This window comes from Globicephala melas, chromosome 3, assembly GCF_963455315.2.
Source record: "Globicephala melas chromosome 3, mGloMel1.2, whole genome shotgun sequence".
Classification (NCBI taxonomy): domain Eukaryota; kingdom Metazoa; phylum Chordata; class Mammalia; order Artiodactyla; family Delphinidae; genus Globicephala; species Globicephala melas.
In genome coordinates this window covers 55,238,621-55,265,326 of record NC_083316.1, presented here as the reverse complement: position 1 = coordinate 55,265,326, position 26,706 = coordinate 55,238,621, and the positions used below count along the sequence as shown (strand labels likewise).

The 26,706-nt window shown below is 35.9% G+C and overlaps 1 protein-coding gene across 7 annotated transcripts in view; it reads right to left on the bottom strand.

The window, feature by feature from the left end:
• Positions 1-26,702, bottom strand: part of RAD17 (RAD17 checkpoint clamp loader component) — a 31,631-nt gene extending 4,929 nt beyond the window's left edge. For 4 of the 7 annotated variants that reach the window (XM_060295856.1, XM_060295857.1, XM_060295860.2 and 1 more), the window contains exons 1-16: positions 26,552-26,702; positions 25,223-25,326; positions 23,069-23,326; positions 22,450-22,533; positions 20,628-20,784; positions 16,630-16,766; positions 16,100-16,152; positions 15,886-16,011; positions 15,723-15,792; positions 12,135-12,155; positions 10,354-10,465; positions 8,164-8,349; positions 7,778-7,863; positions 7,523-7,669; positions 5,697-5,846; positions 3,636-3,756 (exon numbers count right to left, since the gene is read on the bottom strand). In XM_060295856.1, coding sequence (XP_060151839.1) covers positions 3,636-3,756; positions 5,697-5,846; positions 7,523-7,669; positions 7,778-7,863; positions 8,164-8,349; positions 10,354-10,465; positions 12,135-12,155; positions 15,723-15,792; positions 15,886-16,011; positions 16,100-16,152; positions 16,630-16,766; positions 20,628-20,784; positions 22,450-22,533; positions 23,069-23,326; positions 25,223-25,326; positions 26,552-26,567 — 1,828 coding nt within the window. In that variant the 5' untranslated portion in view covers positions 26,568-26,702. Of the gene's footprint in view, positions 1-3,635; positions 3,757-5,696; positions 5,847-7,522; positions 7,670-7,777; positions 7,864-8,163; positions 8,350-10,353; positions 10,466-12,134; positions 12,156-15,722; positions 15,793-15,885; positions 16,012-16,099; positions 16,153-16,629; positions 16,767-20,627; positions 20,785-22,449; positions 22,534-23,068; positions 23,327-25,222; positions 25,327-26,194; positions 26,238-26,551 lie in introns of all 7 variants that reach the window. The other 3 variants (XM_060295858.1, XM_030844807.2, XM_060295859.2) reach the window with 2 other exon arrangements.
• Positions 26,703-26,706: the final 4 nt, after the last annotated feature.

Here is a 26,706-nt window from a genome sequence, read left to right as displayed (position 1 = left end):
TGGAAAACTTAAGGGTTGTGATCCTGGAATCTGAACTTTCTAGTGGATATAATGATTCTCTAGGTGATTCCAATGTGAGTAATCCAAACCAATACTTCTCAAACTCCTCAAACATCTCCTGCATAAGAATCACCTGGAGGGCTTCCCTGGTGGCACAGTGGTTGAGAGTCCGCCTGCCAATGCGGGGGACACGGGTTCGTGCCCCAGTCTGGGAAGATACCACATGCCGCAGAGCGGCTAGGTCTGTGAGCCACGGCTGCTGAGCCTGCGCATCTGGAGCCTGTGCTCCACAACGGGAGAGGCCACAACAGTGAGCGGCCCACGTACTGCCAAAAAAAAAAAAGAATCACCTGGAGAATCTTGCTAATTGATCTTGCAGATCAATTCAGTAAGTCTTGGTTGAGGCCTGAGATTCTGCATTTTTCTCAAGCTTCCAGGTGATGCTGATGATTCTGGTCCAAGGAGACTCTTACTAATCAAACCGATTCACTGTCGCACAGCTAGGAGTGGGACAAAGAATGTGAATGGCTGTGCCAATGTAAGTTGGTGGCAGTAGTGCTGGGACTGAAGGAGCAGCCTGCATTGTCAGGAGATAGGTTATAGACATAGGAATTAAGTAAACAAGTAAATATATTTAGCAAAGTGGGAGATGGGTCCATATCCACTAAAAGGAACCAGGACTCATTGAGATTTCTAAGTCCATGTAGGGAGAGTATGAAATAATCCGGGAACACTTTGTATCGGAAAGAAAGTACACTAAGAGTAAAGGCACAGAGTTACCTTAAAGCAGCTTGCACTGGCCAAATCTGGACAATTTAAGTCCAAAATAAATAATGATAGAAACAACAGCTGAAAAAGCTCCAGAGTCTATACAAATATAAACAAACAAACAAACAAACAAATGGGGAAGAAGGCGAAGCAATACCTTACAGCAGAATTTATTAACACAAATACAGAAGGAATAATGCCATTAGAAAATCACTTGCCAACCATGACGGATTCAGGAAATAATTATCAAAAGATGCTATAACTAGTGGGTGAAATTTTAATGAGAAATAGGATATTTACATAGTCTCAAAGTGTCTCCCCACAAAACACTTAATAACTTTACATTGAAGAACCTGAGAGATGTTATCTTACCAAATAATAAAAGTTAACTTCACCAGCATGGTTTAAATAGACATCATATTCCCCTGATGTGATGCACTGAGAAGAACACAGCATCACTTCTGTGGTGTTCCTGCACAAAATATATATCCTAAATCCACTCATGAGGAATCCTCAGATAAACCCAAATTGAGGGGCAGTCCATGTTATAACAATCTGCTTCAGAAATGTAATGGATGAAGAAAGACCACAGTACTATTCTAAATCAAAGAAGACTAAAGAGATAGCAAGTAAGTAACTAAATGTATCATGTGATCTTGCATTGGATTTCTAGACAAGAGAGAACAAGTTTTTGTTGTTATTTTACAAAGGGCATTATTAGGACAATTGGCAAAATTTGAATGGAGTCTATAAATTACAAATGGAGTCTAATAATTAAACTATAAATTAGCAGTAATATATCAATGTTAATTTCCTGATTTTGATGTATATACTGTGGTTATGTAGGAGAATGTCCTTGTTTTCAGGAAGTACATGCTGAAGTGTTTAAGAATAATGGGCATAATGTCTGCACTTTACTCACACATGGTTCAGAAAAAAATACATATATTTGTGTACATGTGTGTATAAAGAAAAAGAATAAAAGGCAAATATGGTAAAAAATGAAACACTGAGGAATCTTGGTGAAGGATATACAAGAACTTCTTTGTACCATTCTTCTAATTTCTAAGTTTGAAATTACTTCAAAATAAAGTTTAAAAACTAGTATAACTTGGGATTTCCCTGGTGGTCCAGTGGTTAGGACTCCATACTTTCACTGCTGAGGGCCCGGGTTCAATCCCTGGTCGGGGAACTAAGATCCCACAAGCCATGCAGCACAGCCAAAACGATAAATAAATAAAAACTAGTATAATCTAAAAATAATAGTCAAGGATAGGGAACTCTCTGGATTCTGACTCACAGATTAATCATTCCCATTGCTCAAAAGTCATCTCACTTCTGCCTGTAAATACAGAATATTTTAAATCTTTAGGTATCAATATTCTTAAAAGATGAGACTCTCATTGTATGAAGGCAGACATTTACTCTATAATCCTCTCTTCTGATAATTCATAAGGCAAACCCTATCTTTAAAATTTGAGAAGTTTTGGACTTTCCTGGTGGCGCAGTGGTTAAGAATCCACCTGCCAGTGCAGGGGACATGGGTTTGAGCCCTGGTCTGGGAAGATCCCACATGCCGCAGAGCAACTAAGCCCATGAGCCACAACTACTGAGCCAGCATGCCACAACTACTGAAGCCCGCGCACCTAGAGCATGTGCTCCACAACAAGAGAAGCCACCACAATGAGAAGCCTGCCCACAGCAACGAAGAGTAGCCTCCACTCACCGCAACTAGAGAAAGCCCGCATGCAGCAACGAAGACCCAACACAGCCAAAAATAATTTAAAAAAAAAAATTGAAAGTTCAAAAAACACTTGAGAAGTTTGATGAGTTATGTAGTAGATTAGTAATACTTTCAATATTACACAAATTCTCTGTTCTACCTTGAAGATCAGCACCACAGACATGTGACCTAGGACTGTTAATGAAATGTGGCCCTTATGACACACATTAAAAAAGAGAAACAACTGATGGAAAAATTGGTAAAGTTCAAAAAAAGGCAAACCTCAGTAGACATAAACTGGGCAAGTGTGTATTGCCAAAGACATACTAATTTTTTTTAGCATTATTTATAATTTCAAAACTTGGAAAGACAATGTAAATATACTATTAATAAATATTGCTTGTAATATTGAAATCAACCAAAATACCTATCAATAAGGTTGAATAAAATTATAAATTTTGAAAAAATATGAGTTAGATTTGAATATACTTTTGCATTGCTGCTGTTATAGACTAAATGCTTCTGTCACCCCAAATTCGTATTTTGAAATCCTAACCCCTGAAGTGATGTTATTAGGAGATGGAGCCTTGGGAGGTGCTTAGGTCATGAGGGTAGAGCCCTCATGAATGGGATTAGTGCCTTTATATAAGAGAACCCAGAGAGAGCTCTCTTTTACTCTGCTCTTTACCATGTGAGAATACAATGAGAAGATGGCCATCTGCAAACTAGGAAGCAGGCCATCACCAGACACTGGATCTGCTGGCACCTTGATTTTGGACTTCCCAGCCTCTAGAGTTCCTTTGCCCTAATTATAAAATATGGAGCACTATGCATGATAAGTGACAAAAAAAATTAAAGTTTACATCTAACATTTGTATACGCACAGGAAAAAGTCTAGAAGAATTTACACCAATCTGTCAAAAGGAATTACGCGTGGTTATAGGGGACTTTCAATTTTTACTTTAGGTACTTCTTTATTATTTAATTTCTTTCTTTTTTAATCAAAAAGCATGTATTAATTCTGATTCAAAAAATAAAGGGGAAAGAAACTTACTGTCACTGGTACATAGGAATAAGTTGATCCACAAAAACATAATGTTATAAAACACTACTTCTTGGGGATAAGGAAAACCCATATCATTACCTTGATTTCTCATTGGAATGGTTAGCAAAGCAAGGTATGGCAACAGCTGAGTTTGGAGGCATAAAGCTGGTAAGCAGAAGTCAGAAAAAAGTGCTTTTGCTGCCAGGCAATTTTCCCGATACTGCAGAGGAGGAAAAACATGGTGAAGTGAAAAATAAAAATTTAAATATGGATATTTGTCCCTAGACTAAGTTTATTATATCACAAAGTATGTGGGTTTATATGCTACAAATATACTCTAAGAGTTTACCTGATCAGTCCCTTTTTTTTTTTTTGGCCACGCTGGGCAGCTTGATTAGTCCTTTATAACTGTCCTAGCATTATCTAACAAAGCATTTTATCTACACAACTATTTCTCACTTGATATAACAGCAATAAGAACAAGACTTAAGGTAGAAGAAAAACAAACTTAAAAATCAAAGGACTTCTGTTTATGAGCATACACATATCACAAATTATGTGAGGATATTGTTTCTCAATGAAAGAAGGTATTTTCTTCAGTTAAGAGAAGGCACTATGTTACAGTGATGATAAGAGAAGTATGATCTCTGCCTTTCAGGTGCTCACAGTCTTAGATCATTTATATGTAACAAATGCGAAATTAATATACATGCTATAAAGCGCAAAGCAAGTCAATAAGGGACATAAATTGCTTAAAAGTAATGAAATTCTCCAAGAAATCCACTGAAAATTTTCTTAGGTAATGAATGATAGGTTCATATGTAGCCATATGAATTTAAAACTGGAAGACATCTTAGAGATGACCTAGTCCAGGGGTCACAAATTCAGATGCTATAGGAGTCAGGCAGTTAATAGAAATCAGTGCAGTGGAACAGCTTGGGGAGGTGGTACTGACCACTCCCATCACCAAGGGGCAGATTATACTTGGCTTGAGTAGACTACTGCCATGTAATATATGGACCAGTGTTGCCTTACTTCCAATTTTTTTTTTCAGGAGATTGCAGAAATTCTGAAGCCAGAAATCCTTATCTGAGTTTTAACTATTATACTAGTTTTCAAAGATTGGCAATTCATTTAAAAAAATCTGTGTGTAGGTTGTATTCAACTTGTGAGCCACCTGTTTTTGACCTCTAAATAACTCAATCCTCCATATTTATAGCTGTGGAAAATAATGGCACATTAAGTGAAATAACTTGTGCAGATGGTTAGAGGTAAAGCCAGGATTTATTTTCAACTGAAACGAAAATATAATTACAACTATAGGCATACCTCAGGGATATTGTGGGTTCAAGTTCCAGACCACTGCAATAAAGTGAGTATCACAATAAAGCAAGTCACACAAATTTTGTGGTTTCCCAGTGCATATAAAAGTTATGCTTGGGACTTCCCTGGTGGTCCAGTGGTTAAGACTGCGCTCCCACTGCAGGGGGGCACAGGTTCAATCCCTGGTCAGGGAACTAAGATCCTGCATGCCATTCGGCGTGGCCAAAAAAAAAAAAGTTATGCTCACACTAGACTATAGTCTCCTAAGTGTGCAATAGCATTATGTCTAAAAAACAATGTACATACTTTAATTAAAAAATACTTCATTGCTAAAAAATGCTAACCATCACCTGAGCCGTCATCCAGTCATACTCTTTTGCTGGTAGAGGGTTTGAAATATTGCTAGAATTATCAAAATGTGACACAGAGACACGAGGTGAGCAAATGCTGTTGGAAAAACGGTGCTGATAGACTTGCTTGATGAAGGATTAACACAAACCTTCAATTTGTAAAAAACGCATTATCTGTGAAACGCTTTAATAAAGTAAAGTACTATAAAACGAGGTAGGCCTGTATACTTTGATTCCAATAAAATAGGTATATGCTTTCAATTTTTGAGCGCTTTTTCCTTAAAAAAATGACTAAGCATTTAAGACGACTGTCCTTTTTATGTTTTATCATAGCTCTAAGAAAACTGTGGGCCTTAGCAACTATTTCTCATTAAGAATGAAAGACCATTTTTCTTTTTCAATTAAAAGAAAAAACCAACTTTACTGAGATATAATTCACATACCATAAATAGTTCACTCTTTGAAAATGTACAATTCTTTTTTTTACCTTTTTATTTATTAGAAACCATTGGGGTTTATGCAAGGGTCGAAAACTTGATCCTCCTCCTTGGCAATGAGCAAATCCTCGGGCTTTGTTGGAATGTATCACACCTCTCGTAGCTATAGATGTACTATATTCCCTGAGTAAAGAGCGCGTCTAGAAAAGGAGACAAGATGTGAAATAAAGAAAGTAAGAGATTTATAAAACAGTACTTATTGGTACTACTGACCCCAAAAAAAGGCTAATCATATTTAGTTACTGTATGTTCATGTTTTTCAACCTCACCACGCCCTAAAAATAATAGTGCTACAAAATTTTGAAGAAAATTCAACTGTGACATAATAATCAAACGCTATGAGTGAATATTAACCGGGTGGTGGAAATAACTTTAAATACATTTTTGAGATAACTGGGGAAACAGGAATAAGGACAGTATATTATGGAATTTATGTTTATTTTCTTAGGTATGATAATGCTATTGTGGTTGTAATAGAGCAATGTCCTTATGCATGCTTAAGTGTTAAATGTTGTGATGCTACAATTACTTTCCAATTATTTAGCCAAAACAAGTGTGTCAATACAGATTAAGCAAATGTGGAAAAATGTGAAAAACTGGTGAACAAAAGCTAAAGGTATTCAGGTATTCATTGTGTATTCTTTCTATTTGTCAACAGGTTGGAAAATTTCAAAATAAAAAAGAAGCAATATAAAAAAATTAAGCAAATGCAACTGCTGAATAATGAAACTCTAAATATATAACAGAAACTGTATCATAACTGTTTAAATGATGGAAATATGGCTAGTGTGACCAGGGAACTGAATTTTTTTTTTTAATTTTTGTTTTGGCTGTGCTGCGTTTTAGCTGTGGCATGTGGGATCTTTAGTTGCAGCATGCAGGCTTCTTAGTTGCGGCATGCATGTGGGCTTCTTAGTTGCGGCATGCCTGTGGGATCTAGTTCCCCGACCAGGGATCAAACCTGGGGCCCCCTGTATTGGGAGCACAGAGTCTTACCCACTGGACCACCAGGGAAATCCCTGAATTTTTAATTTAATTTAAATAGCTCCAAGTGTCTAGTAACTACTATACCAGTCAGAGCAGAGTTAAACTGTTAAGAAAAAATACAAACTTTATAGTGAATAATTTCAAATGTGCAAATAAATAAATTTAAAAACCATCAGAAAGTATAGCAAGAAACACAGGGGACTTCCCTGGAGGTTCAGTAATTAAGATTCCACGCTTCCACTGGAAGGAGCATGGGTTTGATCCCTGGTCAGGGAACTAAGAGCACATGCCACGCAGCGTGGCCAAAAAAAAGAAGAAGGAAAGATAGAGGCACAGTTCCTTTCCTTCTGTCTACTTTTCAATGGTTGTCAAGTTTTCCGACTATGTATTAGTTTTATAATCAGAAAATAACTTTAGAAAAAATTAGTGTATGTTATCATAGAAAAATCAGATTCACTGCTGAAGTTTCACTGGGTTGGATGAATTAATTTTGTCATAGTTATTAAGAAGTTACTTAAAATAATGTCAAATCGGGCTTCCCTGGTGGCGCAGTGGTTGAGAGTCCACCTGCCGATGCAGGGGACACGGGTTCGTGCCCCAGTCCTGGAAGATCCCACATGCCGTGGAGCGGCTGGGCCCGTGAGCCATGGCCGCTGAGCCTGCGCGTCCGGAGCCTGTGCTCCGCAATGGGAGAGGCCACAACAGTGAGAGGCCCGCGTACCGCAAAAAAAAAAAAAAAAAGTCGTATCAGTATGAATAAAAGTAAACTTTCTTTCTCAATTCTGAGGAAATAGTCATAAACAAAAACATTTAAGTCAAATGGTCTTACATTCCAGTCACCACTGAGGATATCTGCAAAACTCAGAAATTCACTGGCTCTCACAAGATCATCCACTTCTGTGAAGAAATCTATGTAGTTCTGATGAAGATATAAATTAAATAATTCTCCTGGCATGTGTGACATTTCTACTACTTCCTATAAAAAGAAGTATATATAATTTTGGTAAAAATTCAGTGGTCATATTTATATGGACACATATTTAATATTAATAGTATACAGCCTGTAAATAGTACGAAGTGTTACCTCAGGTTGAACAAGCAATGTATCCCGCTCATACTCTGATAAATGAGAAGGCAATCGAGGTGAGCCTAATTCTGTTACAGATGCTCCTATTAAAAAAAATGTCTGGAGTTATTAAAAATAACACCACCTTTATATAATTATATAGCACCTCTCATTTGAAGATTTTTCAACAGTTGGTTTTAATGTTTAATCCCACTCATAATCCAAAAATACTCTATCTAAATATATTTTTCTGCTATGTCTTTCTTAGGCCCTGCCAAAGAGTATCTGACCTAGTCCTAGCTCTTTCTTGTAACTGAACCAAATATATGACATTTAAAAAAATGTATTTTATTTCAATTATAAGATAATAACAGATGTTTTTTAAATGTATAAGGTTTTCTTACGTTTACAATATAGTATTTTCCCCAAAGCTCTGAAGAGAAAAAGAGAAACATCTTTGCCACCAATAGCTTGGACCTCTTGATTTTCAAATATCCTATCAGGTTTTTGTCTTCCTTTTGATTTTGACAGCACAGCATCTGATTTTAATGAAGACGTTCGTTTTTTCCTTGGCCATAAATTGTTCTTTCCTAAATAATATACACCCAAGAAACAATATTTAAAATAAAATTAAAATATAAAAATTAAAACTGAGAACATTTCAGATATAGTTACACTAGGTATTTTAATTTAAATGTTTTTCTAATAAATAATTATGAAGTATACAGAGTCAGAGTCCCCTTTCAGTTACTAAACTATTAAAACGAACTAAAATGTCATCTAAAAGTACGTCATGACACAGATTTCAAATTTTCACATACACAATGACATACTCTAACATAGTCACATCAACTTGGTTTCTCATGGTGTTAATGGCAAGGTACTATTCTTGCTGCATGGTATGTACTAACTAATTTAGTCCTCATAACAACCCTATCAGAGGAGAACTATTATTATACAGAGTAAAGAAATGAGACGTAAAGAGGTTAAATAACTGGCTAAAGGTCAGCAGCTAGTAAGTGATTTGAATCCAGACAGTCGGGTTCTGCAATCCATGCTTAACAATGATGCTATATTACTTCTTTACTGATTTGGACAGTCTCCAATTTATGAATATGCCCGTGTTCAAATTTCACTTGGAAATCTACTTTTTAAAACTCAGGGACTCCCTGGTGGTGCAGTGGTTAAGAATCTGCCTGCCAATGTAGGGGTTCCATCCCTGGTCTGGGAAGACCTCATATGCTGTGGAGGAACTGAGCCCGTGTGCCACAACTACTGAAGCCTGGGTGCCTAGAGCCCATGCTCCGCAACAAGAGAAGCCACCACAATGAGAAGCCTACGCACCGCAACGAAGAGTAGCCCCTGCTCGCAGCAACTAGAGAAAGCCCGTGCACAGCAACAAAGACCCAACGCAACCAGAAATAAATAAATAAATAAATAAATTTATAACAAAACAAAAACAACTCAGAATGCATGACTTCAGAAAACCAGCCTGGAGTATTAGAAAAACACAGGATCTAGGTTTGAATCCTACTATTGTCTATCTCATTAGGCTGGTCTGAGAATTAAATGAAAAAAAATATAATTGCTAATACAGTTCCTGACCCACTATTATTTTCTTCCCTCTGAAATTTCTAAGCTCAGAGCAATAACGTTATAAATGGTAGTTAGGATCCCAAACTGACCCATCCCTAATTCTAGTAGTGAACCTAAGCACAATTTACATTTATGTTTCTACAGCAAGAAGCAGAATTCTGGTTTCAGTTGTGTTAAGATGTCTATTTCTGTAGAGTTATTTTGAAAAACAAAGATGTAACTAAATGAACAGGTTACACTTGTGGGTAGAAACTAGGATTTCACGTGGATTTTGAGAGCTCCAAAGAGATTTTAATTTTTTAAGGTCAATTCCTCAATGTTAAGCATCATGTAGGTCACTTGTTAAATGTTTTCTGATGAAAACTGTATGCAGTAAACTATGATCATTAAGAGCAAAAATTAACTCATTGCTATTAGTGGGGCTCTTTACTATAACATGGCTAGGGACCCCTTTTATATATTAACAAGTGGAAATGCATTTGTTAAACATATCATATATGAACTATTATTAAATTCATTAACAGCTGGCCATTTGAGCACTGAATGTGTGTCAAGCACTGGAATAAACACTCTACAAGGATTACCTCACTCTTCACACATCTCAATCAGACAGGTTCTCATATAAAAGGTGAAAAAATAAAGGCATGGAAAGATTAAGTAACTTGCAAGATTCAGTCACTGAAAAGTGGCAGAGCCAGGATTTTCTCTCAGGAAGTCTCATTCCAAATTAACTTTGAAAGGTAAAGTGGCAAACCACGTAAATAAATCAGCTTTTGTCTCAGATATATAAATATATATATGGTGACACATTCATAGTGGTGTGTGTATGCATGTGTACATACATAATTTTATTACACTGTCTCAATAAAAAAATCCTAAGTGGAGATAGGTATATACCAATTTTAAGTTAAAATGTTTAGTTTAATTTCATTTCATGAACAATTAAGAAAAAGTTAGTCACCTATATAATACCATAAGAGTGTATATTTTCCAGTTACCTGTTGAAGAAGAAAACTGGAGGCTGTTTATTGCACTTCTGATATCACCAGAACATCCTTGACAGAGCAACTCTAGAGAAGTTTTATCAGGGACAACAATCTTTCCTCCATCCTAAAATGAAAAAATTAAAATTAAAAAAGCTATTTTCTAAGCAAAAAACAAACAAAACCACCTATTTTCTAAACTTAATGGAAGTATAATAGAATCTTTCCAATTTGAATGCTAAAAAGCCTACATGTTAAACGACAGTCTGCTTATGAAGGTACAAGTGTCAATGACATCACAGTTTAAGGTAAAATTTCAAGGTTATAAAATATCATTTTACTTTTTTACTTGGACTAGGTTATATTTTGAAGTTCTCTCTCTTTTACTATATACATACATATATACAAATATAGATAAACACACACACTCACACACATATGCATAAATACGATATATCACCTATCACACCCTTGGTAGATCAAGTATAAGACAAGAAAAACTTATCCTCTCTTCCCCCTCAGAAACTCCTAATAGTTTACTGACAACATAACTTAAGCTGAATTCATGTGATTGTTCATAGATGATCCCATTTCAGCTCTTGACAGAAAAACAGTACTGTGCTATGACCTTCAATATATTTTTAACTTTATTAACTAAAGCTGTTTCAAAAGTTCTTTATGAAAGTTATCCTTTTGCTCTACAGATCCCAACTTTCTAACATGTGTTAACATTTTAGGAGGAGCCTTTCCAGACCACTTTTTGTGCACAGGTATCTGTAAGTAAATATAGTATCTGTAAGTATATTCAGAGTTAGTTTTTTAAATATAAGTGGGATCATATCATATGTATTATTCTATGAATTAATACCATTCTTTGTGATCTTTCTATGTTAGTACCTTTAAGTCTATATAATTTTTTAAAAAATGTTATGGGTAGACAGTAATTTAACTAGTATTTCCCCCAATGAAGGGACATTTACATTGTTTCCACTTTTTTACTATTCCAGACCTATATATATACTATATATACAGCTGACCCTTGAATAATGTGGGGTTAGGGACACCAGCCCTCCCCTCACAGTCAAAAATCCAAGTGTAACTTATAGTTTTCCCTCTGTAGCCATGGTTCTGCATCCTCGGATTCAACCAATCATGGATCAGGTAGTACTGCAGTATTCACTACTGAAAGAAATGCACATATATGTGGCCCATGCAGCTCAAACCCATGTTGCTCAAGGGTCAACTGTATACCTTTGCCAACATGCATGAACATTTCTGTAGAAGCAGAGGGCCCTTCAAAGTGTCTGTAACATTTACCAGTTTTATTTTTCCTAGCAATGGTAGGTGAGAGTGTTCATTTTTCCATATCTTTGGCAACCCTGTATATAAATCTTAAATTTTTTGTGCTCTGATATGTGAAAAATGTTACCTGGTTTAAATATGAATTTCTCTGATTACTATGTAGGGCTGAACACCTCTCATGTTTACTATCCATTTGTATTTCTTTGTGTACTGGCTTCTGTTCTTAGCCTTTTTTTTCTTGTAGGCATATTTTTATGTATTCAGGTATCAGTGGGGCTTCCCTGGTGGCGCATTAGTTAAGAATCCGTCTGCCAGTGCAGGGACACAGGTGCGAGCCCTGGTCTGGGAAGATCCCACATGCCGCGGAACAGCTAAGCCCGTGCGCCGCAGCTACTGAGCCTGAGCTCTAGAGCCTGCAAGCCACAACTACTGAAGCCTGTGCTCTAGAGCCTGTGCTCCGCAACAAGAGAAGCCACTGCAATAAGTCCACGCACCGCAATGAAGAGTAGCTCCCACTTGCCGCAAGTAGAGAAAGTCCGCACACGGCAATGAAGACCCAACACAGCCAAAAGTAAAACGAATAAAAAATAAAAATATATATTCAGGTATTAGTGCTTTTCTGTTAAAAAACTGCAAATATTTTCTTTCATTCTCATGCTCGTCTTTTATCTTTACCATGCCTTCTGTGATTTACTAAGTTTTCCATTTTTTTTGAAGTAAATCCATGGCTTTTAGGTTTTGTTTCTTGCTTAGAAGACTTTCCCCCAACCCAAAGTATTTTTTCCTAATACTCTTCTAATTTATGTATTTAAATCTTTAATCAAGGTTTAAATTATTTTTGTGCATAGTATGAACTAAAGAGGCAACCTTATGTTTTCCTATATGAATATCCAATTGTTCCAACACCAGTTGTTAACCATAATAATCTACTCTCCTTCCCCAGTGATGTAAAATGCCATTTCCATTATATAAAAAATTCCCATTTACACATACTGATCTATTTCTGTGCTGTCTTCTCATTTTATTCTTCCATTTGTCTATTACTGTGCTAATACCACACTGCTGTACTTCCTAGAGTTTCATCATATTATGTTCCAATACCTAGACAGCAAGTCTCTCTTCATCACTCTTTTACAAAATTTTCTTGCTCATGCCTTCTCTTCCAGATTAACTTTATTTTTATTGGGAATACGTTTACCTTAAAAATTGTTTTGAGAGGAGTACTTGTTTTTGAAAAATTCTAGATATGGATTACTTGCCAGTAAGGAAATATAATTTGAAATTATAATCCTTGGCAGCTGAAGAAAATACTATGGATGTTAATTACTGTGAACATGGCAAATATGGCTAAGATGTATGATCAGCAGTTCCTTCCACACTTTACATACCTAATGATATCAGAAAAGACTAAAGATCTTTCTTCCTATGAATACAGAGAAACATTTAGACTTAAAGAAAAACACTTAAGATATTCAACACTCTTTCTTATTATAACTCATTCACTTAAGACGTCAACACTCTTCCCTAATATAATTAACTAAGCTACAGAATACCAGAGATTAAACTCTCCTTTAAATCTTCTTATACTATCATTATCATCCTTGGAGACTCCAGACAGTATCATAATATTTGATTTTCTTTTTGATTTATATTTACATGTAAATATTGTGCTTGTTGCTGCTCCTTTTATGTAACATATCAATGATGATATCAAAAGTATACTAGTTCTAAAATTCTTGCTGGTCAACTATTTAAGGTAAAGCACATTAACCACATGACAAAGAAGTTATGGTATCTCCTTTTACTAACTTGCTAGAGTAAATGCCATTTGCAATTTAATGACTTAGTCTAAAAAGAAGTTGTAAGTAATGTGATACAGTAGTATGATGCTGACTATTTTTATTTCTTCAATGTTTAATAAATATTTAAATATAGTTTATAATTATCATGCTTATAGTAGAAAACAGAGATTTTTTTTCAAAAAGACAATAAAAAAATCACAAGTCATCCTACCATCCAGAATAACACCCAGCATTTTTATGTATTTCTTTTAGTATGTATAGGTTTATGTATATATGTGCATTGTGTTGTCATTGACAACTGTATGTTTTGTTCTAGCACAGTGAATTGGAGTCAGAACAAAACTTAAACTCATCTGATACTTAATAGTCATGGAATATTATTCGAGTTATTTCCCTCCAAAGTTCAGTTTCCTTACCTATAAAATGGGGATAATTCTATATGGTTGTGGTGAGGGTTTAATAAGATCAGGTATGTAAAATTACTTTGCATAGGGCTTGACAGATATATCAAGGGCTGGAAACATCATTTCTATTGTTAGAATTATCATATAACTTCACATCTTGTTATTTTTAACTTGACATTAAATTGTATTTCCCCATGTCACTGAATATTTTCAAAACGCTAATTAATGACATAATAGTTCACCACAGTAACTGCTCCCTCTATTCCTGGACTCAGGGTGTTTCTAATATTTCACTATTAATACTTGTACTTATTCAGCTAGGTGCTCTACATGCATACATTATTCTGTTTAATCCTCAAAAATAACCTCTCCCTTGGAGACTTCCCTCAGTTCCTGTGATCCAGCATTCCAAATATATTATGATGTAAGATCCAGTTGATTTATAGCAGTAGGGCCCCCTAGAACCATGCTACTTGGAGTAGAAGTTTCATCAATTTATTTTAACATCATCTTGATTTGAAAGATAGAAAAAAATGATGCGTTAAAAGTAACAGCTATGGGACTTCCCTGTGGCGCAGTGGTTAAGAATCTGTCTGCCAATGCAGGGGACACGGGTGCAAGCCCTGGTCTGGGAAGATCCCACATGCCGCGGAAAAACTAAGCCCATGCACCACAACTACTGAGCCCGTGCTCTAGAGCCCGCAAGCCACAACTACTGAGCCCGCGTGCCACAACTATTGAAGCCCGCGCGCCTAGAGCCCGTGCTCTGCAACAGGAGAGGCCACCGCAACGAGAGGTCCATGCACCGCAACGAAGAGTAGCCCCTGCTGGCCGCAATTAGAGAAAGCCTCCATGCAGCAACGAAGACCCAAAGCAGCCAAATAAATAAATAAATAAATAAATAAAATTTATGGGGGAAAAAGTAACAGCTATTTCAGGGACTTTGCTGATGGCGTAGTGGATAAGACCCTGTGCTCCCAATGCAGGGGGCCTGGGTTCAATCCTTGGTCAGGGAACTAGATTCCACATGCATGCCGCAACTAAGAGTTCACATGCAACAACTAAGGAGCCTGCCTGCCGTAACTAAGACCCTGCGCAACCAAATTAAAAAAAAGAAGAAAAAAAAACTAACAGCTATTTCAGAACAATGTTAGTATACTTAACACTATTGAACTGGATGGTTAAAAATGGTTAAGATATTTCTAATACATAATACAGCTAATAATACTGTATTACATATTTGAAAGTTGCTAAGAGAAAAAAATCTTAAATGTTCTCACCACAAAAAAGAAATGGTAATTACATGACATGATGGAGGTGTTAGATAACCTATGGTGGTAATCATTTTTCATTACGTAAGTTTATCAAATCAATGCGTCATAAACCTACTTAAGTTTAAACTTACTTAAACTTACATGACGTTATATGTCAGTTATATCTCAATAAAGCTGGAATAAAATGGTTAAGATGTTAAATTTTATGATTTTTTTTATCAAAATAAAAAATATATTAAATCTTTAAAAAGTGACAAGACAAAAGTAGAGTTGGACTGTTGCTGACTAATGGATGTAGATGCCAGAAAACAGCTTCTTGATAACAGATACAATTTAAAACACTAAGCCAAGCAAAGGGAAATTTACCTCAATGTGAAAAAGAAAACTAAGTTTAAAAGTAGAAAAAGGTTAAGGATTTTTAAAATTAGTATTTCCTACATTTTCTAAAATGACGTGCTTTATGAGTGTAATTAAAATTTTTTAATTTTAAAAACTGAAATAGTTTGTGTCTCTAACTCCTCAAGTTTATATAATACTACTTAAGTTTGGCTTTCTATAATTACAATGTAAGATTCAAATTAATCAGTTCTTAAAAGACTTACCTTATTAGCTTCTTTTGTCACTATTCGATTAAGAAACTTCATCATAATTGTTGGTGCCACAGGGTTGAAACTGTGAAAGTTTTACAAAGAAAGATAGTGGTTATGTGATTAATTTAAAAATACAGTATGTATATGAAATTTTAAGCAGAAATTTCATTCTTACCTAATATTTGATATAGCACACTCTTCCTGAATTTCTTTGGGAAACAGTAACCTTTGATTATTACCTCCACTGAGACTGTCAGAGATTATAAATATTAGAGGACATCGACCAATCTGCACGTACTTCCTAAAATAACAAAAGACAGCAAGCAAGGTTGAAATTTAAACCACCTGCCATTTAATCTGGAGTTTTAAAAAAGTTCACTGAAACTCACCTCAGAACTTCATGTAATGTATGAGAATCTCGATAAAACTGGTTAGGTAAATCCTACCAAAAACAAAGGAGAAACATTAGCTCAGTTTTATTCCCATGTAAATTTATTTTCAGATTTATATTTACCAAAACAGGAGAAATGTTATCTATTCAATGTACTGTAACCAGAACTGTTGTAGAAAGGGAGACATCAAATAGCTGATGTCCTAAATAGTAATACACATCAATGGGATTTTGATAGCAAATTCCTTAGGATCACTACAGATTATAATATTTTTACTAAGACGTCACTTTCTAAATATTTTTTGCCTTTCTATACATAGGCCATTAAATTTTTAAAGTTCATTAACCTATAGCTACTCTATCCAAGTTTACTGCAAGAAACTTTAGGTTTCTTCTATTGCACAAAGCCTTTATGTTATATTTTACCAGTACTAATACTATGGAGAGAGTAAATGTCATTATCACATAAAATATATCTTATAATTGTTTACTCAATAGTTATAGAAGAATTTCAAAAGCTGTCCTTACTTCAACTAGAATTATCTTCTTATCAGTTCTCAGATCATCTCCAAGCATTTGTAGTTTGTTATATTTTGTCGCTCTTAGTAGAAACTCTTTAAAAACTGCTATCTGAGACTGATAAGGAAATACATGGAAGCTTGATTCTGAAAGGAAACATATTTAACACTTTTATTTTCAACCAATTATATACACATCAATATTATACATATGTACGTAATATAGATATACATTAATGAATACATTTACATATACATGAATGAGCACACAATATTGTAGACTTTTTCAATTAGGCAAAACAGTTCAAATTTAAAATATTCATTTCAAAAGACAAGTCACTATGAACAACAGTAACTTTTCTGTACCAATGAATGTAATATGGAGTTAACTGATTTCAGAACACAGCTGTTAGTATAAAAGTCATACAATTGGTAAAAATATTTATGACTCTGCCTACACACTGAAGATTCTCCCAATTAGTGCATGACTGTAAATGAGCTGTTTTCAATAATAGTAAGTTTTGGGCTTCCCTGGTGGCAGTGGTTAAGAATCCGCCTGCCAATGCAGGGGACACGGGTTCGAGCCCTGGTCCGGGAAGAGATCCCACATGCCGCAGAGCAACTAAGCCCGTGAGCCGCACCTACTGAAGTCTGAGCGCCTGGAGCCTGTGCTCTGCAAGAGAAGCCACTGCAACGAGAAGCCCATGCACCACAACGAAGAGTAGCCCCCACTCTCCACAACTAGAGAAAGCCCATGCGCAGCAACAAAGACCCAATGCAGCCAAAAATAAAAAATAAATAAAATAAATAAATCTATTTAAAAAATAATCAGTTTTAATGACAAAAAGAGAATGACTGATTAGTGAATTTGGGAATAAGGGAAGAAATATTTTATACAGAAGACTGTAAATAAAGACTTCCTAACAGGATAGAGAGCCCATAGATAAACCCACGCACATATGGTCACCTTATCTTTGATAAAGGAGGCAGGAATGTACAGTGGAGAAAGGACAGCCTCTTCAATAAGTGGTGCTGGGAAAACTGGACAGGTACATGTAAAAGTATGAGATTAGATCACTCCCTAACACCATACACAAAAATAAGCTCAAAATGGATTAAAGACCTAAATGTAAGGCCAGAAACGATCAAACTCTTAGAGGAAAACATAGGCAGAACACTCTATGACATAAGTCACAGCAAGATCCTTTTTGACCCACCTCCTAGAGAAATGGAAATAAAAACAAAAATAAACAAATGGGACCTAATGAAACTTCAAAGCTTTTGTACAGCAAAGGAAACCATAAACAAGACGAAAAGACAACCCTTAGAATGGGAGAAAATATTTGCAAATGAAGCAACTGACAAAGGATTAATCTCCAAAATTTACAAGCAGCTCATGCAGCTCAATAACAAAAAAACAAACCCAATCCAAAAATGGGCAGAAGACCTAAATAGACATTTCTCCAAAGAAGATATACAGACTGCCAACAAACACATGAAAGACTGCTCAACTTCATTAATCATTAGAGAAATGCAAATCAAAACTACAATGAGATATCATCTCACTCACACCAGTCAGAATGGCCATCATCAAAAAATCTAGAAACAATAAATGCTGGAGAGGGTGTGGAGAAAAGGGAACACTCTTGCACTGCTGGTGGGAATGTGAATTGGTACAGCCACTATGGAGAACAGTATGGAGGTTCCTTAAAAAACTACAAATAGAACTACCATATGACCCAGCAATCCCACTACTGGGCATATACCCTGAGAAAACCATAATTCAAAAAGAGTCATGTACCAAAATGTTCATTGCAGCTCTATTTACAATAGCCCAGAGATGGAAACAACCTAAGTGTCCATCATCGGATGAATGGATAAAGAAGATGTGGCACATACATACAATGGAATATTACTCAGCCATAAAAAGAAACGAAATTGAGCTATTTGTAATGAGGTGGATAGACCTAGAGTCTGTCATACAGAGTGAAGTAAGTCAGAAAGAGAAAGACAAATACCATATGCTAACACATATATATGGAATTTAAGGAAAAAAAAATGTCACGAAGAACCTAGGGGTAAGACAGGAATAAAGACACAGACCTACTAGAGAACAATTTGAGGATATGGGGAGGGGGAAGGGTAAAAACAAAACAAAAACAAAAACAAGACTTCCTAGGGACTTCCCTGGTGGTCCAGTGGTTAAGAATCTGCCTTCCAATGCAGCAGACATGGGTTCAATCCCTGGTCGGGGAACTAAGATCCCACATGCCGTGGGACAACTAAGCCTGCACGCTGCAACTACTGAGCCCACGTGCCACAACTAGAGAAACCTGTGCACTGCAATAAAGACCCAACGCAGCCAAAAAAAAAAACCCCCAACTTCCAAGATTGTCAAAAGTAATGTTACTGTTAGAAAGCAGTAAAATTTCCAAGAGTATGGGATACTATGAGTATAAGGGTATTGTAAGGCCAGCAGGTCCGGGGAAGGGCCCAGGGAGCCAGACGGAACCCCCGCCAAAGTGGCTGATGCAACCAACACCTGACATTGCCACACCACTCGGCCCGGTCTTCCCGCTCCCCGAGGAGCGGAACCAACGGCTCTGAGGCTGATACAACCAACACCTGACATTGTCACAGCACCCGAGAGATTACCAAAAAAGGGCTGCTTCACACAGCAAGCACCTCCCCTGCGTCCACTCCTATAAATTTTGTTCGCGCCCACACCCGGGTGCGACTACTCTGGCCCCTTTCTCTCGGACTAGTGAACCTCGCCCGGGAGCATTCCCAAATAAAGCTTGTTTAAGCTCTCCTCCGTTTTTGGTGCCGTTCCTTACAGGTATGCATACTAAAGATAAGTACGCACAGAGAATATTAAAGAAGAGCCTGAAGAAAGAATTTTGAGGAATACTGCACATTAGAATATAATCATCCTTCTACAGAACCCCTTGCACTTCAAAATGGCCTAGAAGATTTGGATACCCCTAGCTTAGTTACCTAAAGCAGCAGTAAGACAGATATGAAAGTTAAAAATGATCGTGCTGGAGTTTATGAGCATATATGTGAAGTTATATCATACTATGTCTTTAAATTGATACTATCATTATTTTTGGATGTTTGTCTTAACGCCCCTTTTCGAATTCCAAAGACCATCTTTGCCTTATACTTTGATTTGATTCTAAGAGGTCTGATCTAAACTCTTGTTTGGAGGCAAGTTACTTTAATATATTTTAAGGCTTGATTTACACTTAAACAAAGAGTTCATTTATACAGCCAGAGCCTGGGAAAAAAGTACATAAATAATGCAAACTGATTAGCTTGTTATCTAACAAAACAGTTAAAACATTTAATCCTTAAAAACATCCCACTCTCCTTTGCTGGAGGGACCCTTCCTTCTCCTAAAATTACTTCTCTCTGAACCTAGGAAGTATGTGAGAAAATGCACACATATAGTTTCATCTGATTGCTACTCTGACTTTGTGAAGCAGTTGGTAGTGGGCAAATGCCAGTCTAGCGTAGAGGTGGCAATATATACCTTCCTCTCAAAAACATATACCCTGGGACTTCCCTGGTGGCACAGTGGTTAACAATCCACCTGCCAATGCAGGGGACATGGGTTTGAGCCCTGGTCCAGGAAGATCCCACATGCCACGGAGCACCTAAGCCCGTGTGCCACAACTACTGAAGCCCGCGTGCCACAACTACTGAAGCCCGCATGCCTAGAGCGCGTGCTCTGCAACAAGATAAGCCACCGCAGTGAGAAGCCCATGCATGGCAACGAAGAGTAGCCCCTGCTTGCTGCAACTAGAGAAAGCCCGCGCACAGCAACGAAGACCCAATGCAGCCAAAAATAAATAAATAAATTTAAAAAACAAACAAACAAACAAAAGAACCCATATACCCAATAGGATCTTAGAAATCTTAAAGATATAGATGGGGGGCTTGTTACAAACCTCCTGTAAACCAGACTTTCCCCAGTATTTCCACTACCTTCAGAGTAAACCTTACCAGGGTTAAATATCTCCTTGAAATCATCTTTTTGGAATTGTGGTAAAACTGGATTAATCCACTCTTGTACTTGAATACCATGCTCCTTTGATAGTATTTTTATAGTTGTTGTTTTTCCACATCCAGGGGGTCCTGTTATTAATAAAATAGATCCACCCTAAAACCAAATATAAACATGAATAAAAAATCAAAATCATTGGAATGCTAGAATATTATGTATGAATATTCTTTTTAAATATTTATTACCTCTACAGATATTTACTGAATGTCAGGTATAAGCAGACTAAATTTCACGATGCTAGCTGGAATAAACCAGCTTTAGATAAGAGAATCTTATTTCCTGAACTTCTAAGCATAGTTTCTGATAATTCCTCAATTCTTGCATTATGTTCCTCCCAAGGACTACTCAGTAGCCAAATTAAAACAATTTCAGCTAGATTAAAGAGGTAATGTCTAAAACAAGTATTTTTAGGGGTTACCTGAACTCATAAAATTCAATCTTAATACAGACCTCTCTTTGGATTATATACTTCAATATTATATAAGTATAATATTCTTATGGAAAAACCTCAGTTTAGATATCAGATTCTTTAAGAAATGTATATTAAGGGCTTCCCTGGTGGCATAGTGGTTGAGAGTCCGCCTGCCGATGCAGGGGACACGGGTTCATGCCCCGGTCCAGGAAGATCCCACATGCCGCGGAGCGGCTAGGCCCATGAGCCATGGCCGCTGGGCCTGCGCGTCCAGAGCCTGTGCTCCGCAACGGGAGAGGCCACAACAGTGAGAGGACCGCGTACCGCAAAAATTAAAAAAAAAAGAAAGAAATGTATATTGAGAAACATATTACCAGGAACAGGACTCTAAAGACAGACTAGAGGATGCAGCTCCCAGTAACATTCCCTCATTCAGTAAATCTGATAAAAAAAAGTTAAAACTGAAAAATTATCAGGGGAAGATGCCCTACGTATAATGGTGGGCTGCAATCCTTGCTCATTTGTTTACTTTTATTAACTACAGTAAATAAGGGCCTGTATACTTGGACCTAGAGAAGAGCCAGTTACACTTTAATTTTATTATTTATTTATTTCTTTTTTGGTCATGCTGTGCAGCGAAGGTGAAGGCAACTGTTCTAGATTTTAAAAGCCCTAAGAGATAGAACAATCATATGTAATGGGTGGTCCTTGATTAGATACTGGTTGTAACAAACCAGATATAAAAGACAACTGGAAAAATGTGAATATGAACAGAGCATTAGATAACATTAGAGAATTAAATGCCAAACATTTATAATTTACATTAAAATACTCATGGGTGAAAATGATGAGTATTTTTACAGGTACATGAATATTCACTTACTATTCTATTTTTTCTTTATGTTTCAAGAATCTCAAAATTAAAAAAATTTAAAAAGAGAGAGAGAGAATATTCTAGCTTGGGAGCCAAGGGTAATTATGGAATTAGGAAGTGAAAGAAAAAACATAAGCGTAGGATGAATGACTATTTTAGGTTATATTTAATACAAAAACTAATATGTAATTTGCCTGCTTGCTTTAGTGTGAGATAATCTGATATGCTAAATATATTAGCCCCCTAATGGTTTACTATGCTTTATATATAAGAGGGAAAAAGAGGTACAAGTCAAGGGGAAAATGCAAAGTCTCTTGAGTCTTTTAATGACGAAGAAGTAGTAAGGTCAGACAGCTTTCTACTGCAGGTGATCTGGACTTATGAGAAAGTCAACATGAAAGTTTTTAACTTCTTATAACCAACCAGAGAAACATTTGAGGCCAAATATTTTTAAACACATTTCTTATTTAGTTACCTGTTTGCGCTGCCTTTCTAAGACTTCAGCTTTTAACCAGGTTTCAACTTCTTCAATTTTCTTTTTATGCACAGCAAGTTCATGCTAAAATTTTCAAGTTTAAAATAAAACATTTTAACTCAAAATTTTTTGATACATCAGCACAGGTTACTCTACATATTTTTAATGAAAAAAACTAGAAACAAGTAACATGATATAGTAATAAAAAGGTCCTTTTGATTATACTTAATTCAATTCTTTATACTGATATGGAAAAATTCTATTCTTAAACTGACCCCAATATATGAAAATTTGAGGCACATATGCAATTATAAAATATTTTAAAATCCTGTTATACATTTTGGGAAGGGAATAAATAGGGAGGGGTATTACATTTAGCAAAAAATTAAATGGATCAAGTCTATGTTGGGGGTTAAATTAAATCGAAGACAAATAACCAATGGTATACCTTCTGAATAACTGTTGGGAAAATTTGAGACTTGGAATATAAAAAACCTAGAAATTATTATTTTTTTTCTAATTTATTTAGGCAGAAAGATTTTTATGAATATCTGAAAATGCACATCCCTCTCCTTCCTGAAAGTAAATCACGTAGACTTGTTTGTATGCCATTTATTACCTGCGTTTCTGGTTTGTATTTATCCACCCATGGTTCATTTTCTGACAGATATTCTTTTGAATTTTCTAGACCATAAATCTGCTTTGAGGAAGATAGGTTTCCTCTTTTTCTAGCTGGAAATTTGCTACTTTCTACTGTGGAAGGCACCTTTTTTCTTCTAAGGCTTGAGTTATTCACACCTAATGATGTGGCAGTAATAGTAGAGATGCTTGTAGTCTCTGAAAAATCATCAAATGATGAGTCTACCCAGTTTGTTATCTGAAAAAAAGAAACCATGTAAACACTATTACATTTTTTTTGCATCTATTCCCTATATAACTAAATGACTCTATTAAAAAAATTCTTATACTTGTAACATTTAAAATAAAAATCTCACAAATTAGCTCTTTAAATAAAACTGACTCTGTATTAGTCATTTTTCTACTTTACAATAAGCATAGATGTATACTTATCTACTTGACCATGGTAATGATGGATGTCATATAAATGAATATAGAATACAAACTTAATTCTTTTTATTAATTATAATCTTCCCAGAATAAAGATTAGACTGATACTTTAAAAACTCATTTGTAGCTCTGAAACACAAATATTAAAATTACCTACCAAAAAAAGAAGTAAAACAGAATAAAGAAAAAAAGGCATTATTTTAACCATGTAGAGCAGTAAGAAAAGTAACACTTCTGCCTTGACCAGGTTAATACATTCACAAACTAAGAACCATTTTATACATTCAAATAATCCCTACCGGCTTTAAGATATGTGAAGATAGGTCTAAGAATACTGACACTATGAATAGTTTGTAATTATGACTTGATTATATTTTTCTTCAGTTCATGAAGCAACTAATATGTTTATGAAAGGGAGGCAGGCTTTCCAGGGAGGGTTATTTGTCAGATTTGTTTAGGAAAACGAGTACTAGTTTAATAGAGCAGGAAAATCAGTGAGTTCTATTTCATGGTCTTCTAGTCTATAGAAACTATTAACCCCTCTACGTTTCCCTCCAACACTTCCTTTTCTTTAAAATCCTTTGTAAGAATACACACAGAGAAATGTCAAATTAAGCAATTTTAACCTAAAAATATTTGAGCATTAAAAAGCGTTCTTTTTTTAATAATTAGAATTTTAAAAGTGGACTTTTTCTTAACATTCCAACAATATAAATCTAAAAAAATCTAGCTTAGTACCTGACTTTGTAATTCCCTGCCTGGCTAACAAGATTATATTTTCCTTGAAGAATACTCAGCCATAGTTGTGAACCATTTATTTGACAATGCTCCTTTCTGGGAGACAAACAAAACAAAAAACAGAGGTTGGAGCTGAAAGTAGGCTCAGGAGAAGCAATACTTTCAAGTATTTTATGAATGTGAAATCAAACTTCATTCCTCTTATAAACAGAATCTAGAATTATGATCAGCAGTGGGTAAAGAAATGAAGACTTTTTGGAAAAAAAATTTTAGTCATAGTTACCCAATTTATTTCCTCCTCTTTAAAAAGTCTATTATTAGTACTACAATTTTGGCCCCTTTCCTCTATTTTTAAGAGTACATAAAAATATTAGTAGTAGTAAAACTCTTGATAGCAATTCTGATCTAGCGATTCCAATCTCCATGTTACTTATACATTTTACAGTTTTCTTATGTAAACATGGATTTCCATTTACTTTTTAAAAAAAGAGGAAGAGGAAGAGAAACAGCAAAGTTAAATAATTCACTTAGAGTAAGAGAAAAATCAGATCCACCACTAGGAAAACAGCTAACTTTCAGTATACTGTCTGATACCCATCCTACCCACCCACTAGCTTTGTTGAAAACTGGCACATTGAACCACCTAATTTCTAAGAAGCAGGGCTTGTTGTTAAGCTATAACACCAACTACAGCTCATGTATTTCCTCTTCTTCTATTGCTCTTTCATTCAAGAGTTTTCAGCCTTTTCTTTGTGACCAGGATTGTAAATAAACATTTTTTCAAAATTAAGGTTGTGTTTTCAGTGTACAGTTGTTTCACAATTTATTTTTGAACTTTTTAGATCACTAATTACAACAAATACTGGGCACCATTACTCTCATAGCAGTAATAAGTCATTGGGAACACATATAAAAAGTTATAACTCCTTTTGGGCAGTTATCACATGGCCATTTTAGTGTATCATACCTTTGTGGAAGATGCCTTTGGTCTAAGAAAAGTTTTTGACATTATAAACTTTAATAGTTCCCATCCGTAGTATACAACCTGTAGTACATTAAAGTATAATTCACCTACGGGAAAAAAAGAAAAAAAATCTCAAATTAAGATAAACTGTAAAACAGAAATAATTAATATATATTGATAAAAATCAACGACATGATAAAGTTAAGGCTCAAGAACTAGTGAAAGAGAACACAGCAAACATACATGCAGCAAGAAATCAAAATACTAAAATAAATTTTACTTTTAATGACTATAACTGTCAAATTATCTGTGGTGATGTAACGTTTTTCCTACAAACTCAATAATGTATTAGAGAAAACAGAAAAACTACACATTTGTGAACCTATCTTTTGTCATTAAGAAAAATTAAACAATTTTATTTGTGTAGTTTTCATACTGAAAATTAAAATTCCCCACATTTCAAATTATAAAATTTCAAAAAATTTTCCAAAATTTCAAAAATAATAACAAAAAAAGCACCATACAATGAATTCAGACTTATCACTTACTTTGGACAAAGACTTTATATCTTACAGTAAACTTTTTCTATAACTGTTGTTATCTGAATACGTTATTATGAAATTTTTTGGCAACACTGCCTTCTTTCATAGTTCTTCAATGTTTATACAAACTAGTGAACTCACCAATTTTAAGTTAGCCAGAAGGAAAGTTTTTTAAGGTCTACAAACCTGTAAGCTGAGCTTTATAGTTTGGAGTCACACATAATTTATGTGTAAATACTTCCACACCCTAGAAAACAAATCATACACACACACACACACACACAAATTGTTCACGACTAGAGAAGTTTTTGCTTTGCGGTTTCAAAGAGATACATAGGTGGAAAACACAGAGTTGGCAGCTCGAAATAAAAGACGCAGACTGTTGTTATAGTCAGGACTCTAGTCGCTCTTTGAAAGCAAGACTGACAGTTACCTCCTTGAAAAAGCAGGCAATTGTCCTTGATGGTACCAGGTTTCTGAAATGAGACGTCAGAGACAGAAGAGAACCTGAAGAGTATTTCTAGCAAACCCACCACCATCCTACACACTGCACTGGGGATACTAAGCTCACATATTCGTCCAACGTAATACTGCTAGTCAAGGTAATGCCGAGATGAGCTCGCGTGCCCCGGCTCCAGGCCAGAGCTCTGCACCCCGACCCGTCTCATCCCCAGATGGGATGGGCAGGTCGGGAGGAGGAGCCATCAGAGTCTGGGAAGGCGAGAAGGCAAAGATGGACTCGCGTCTCTACGACATATATACACCGCAGCCCCAGCCGCGGCAGCCTTACCTTCCGGTAGCTGCATCCCCTCGTGGGCCGAGAGGAGCGGTGGAGCCCAGGCTCAGCTCCAGGTGCAAGGGAAGCCACCCAGCCCTAACCCGGCTCAGCGCGGAACCCTCTTGGAGGTCCCGCCTCCCGGGGACCTTCCAGGTCGGTCGGCGCTT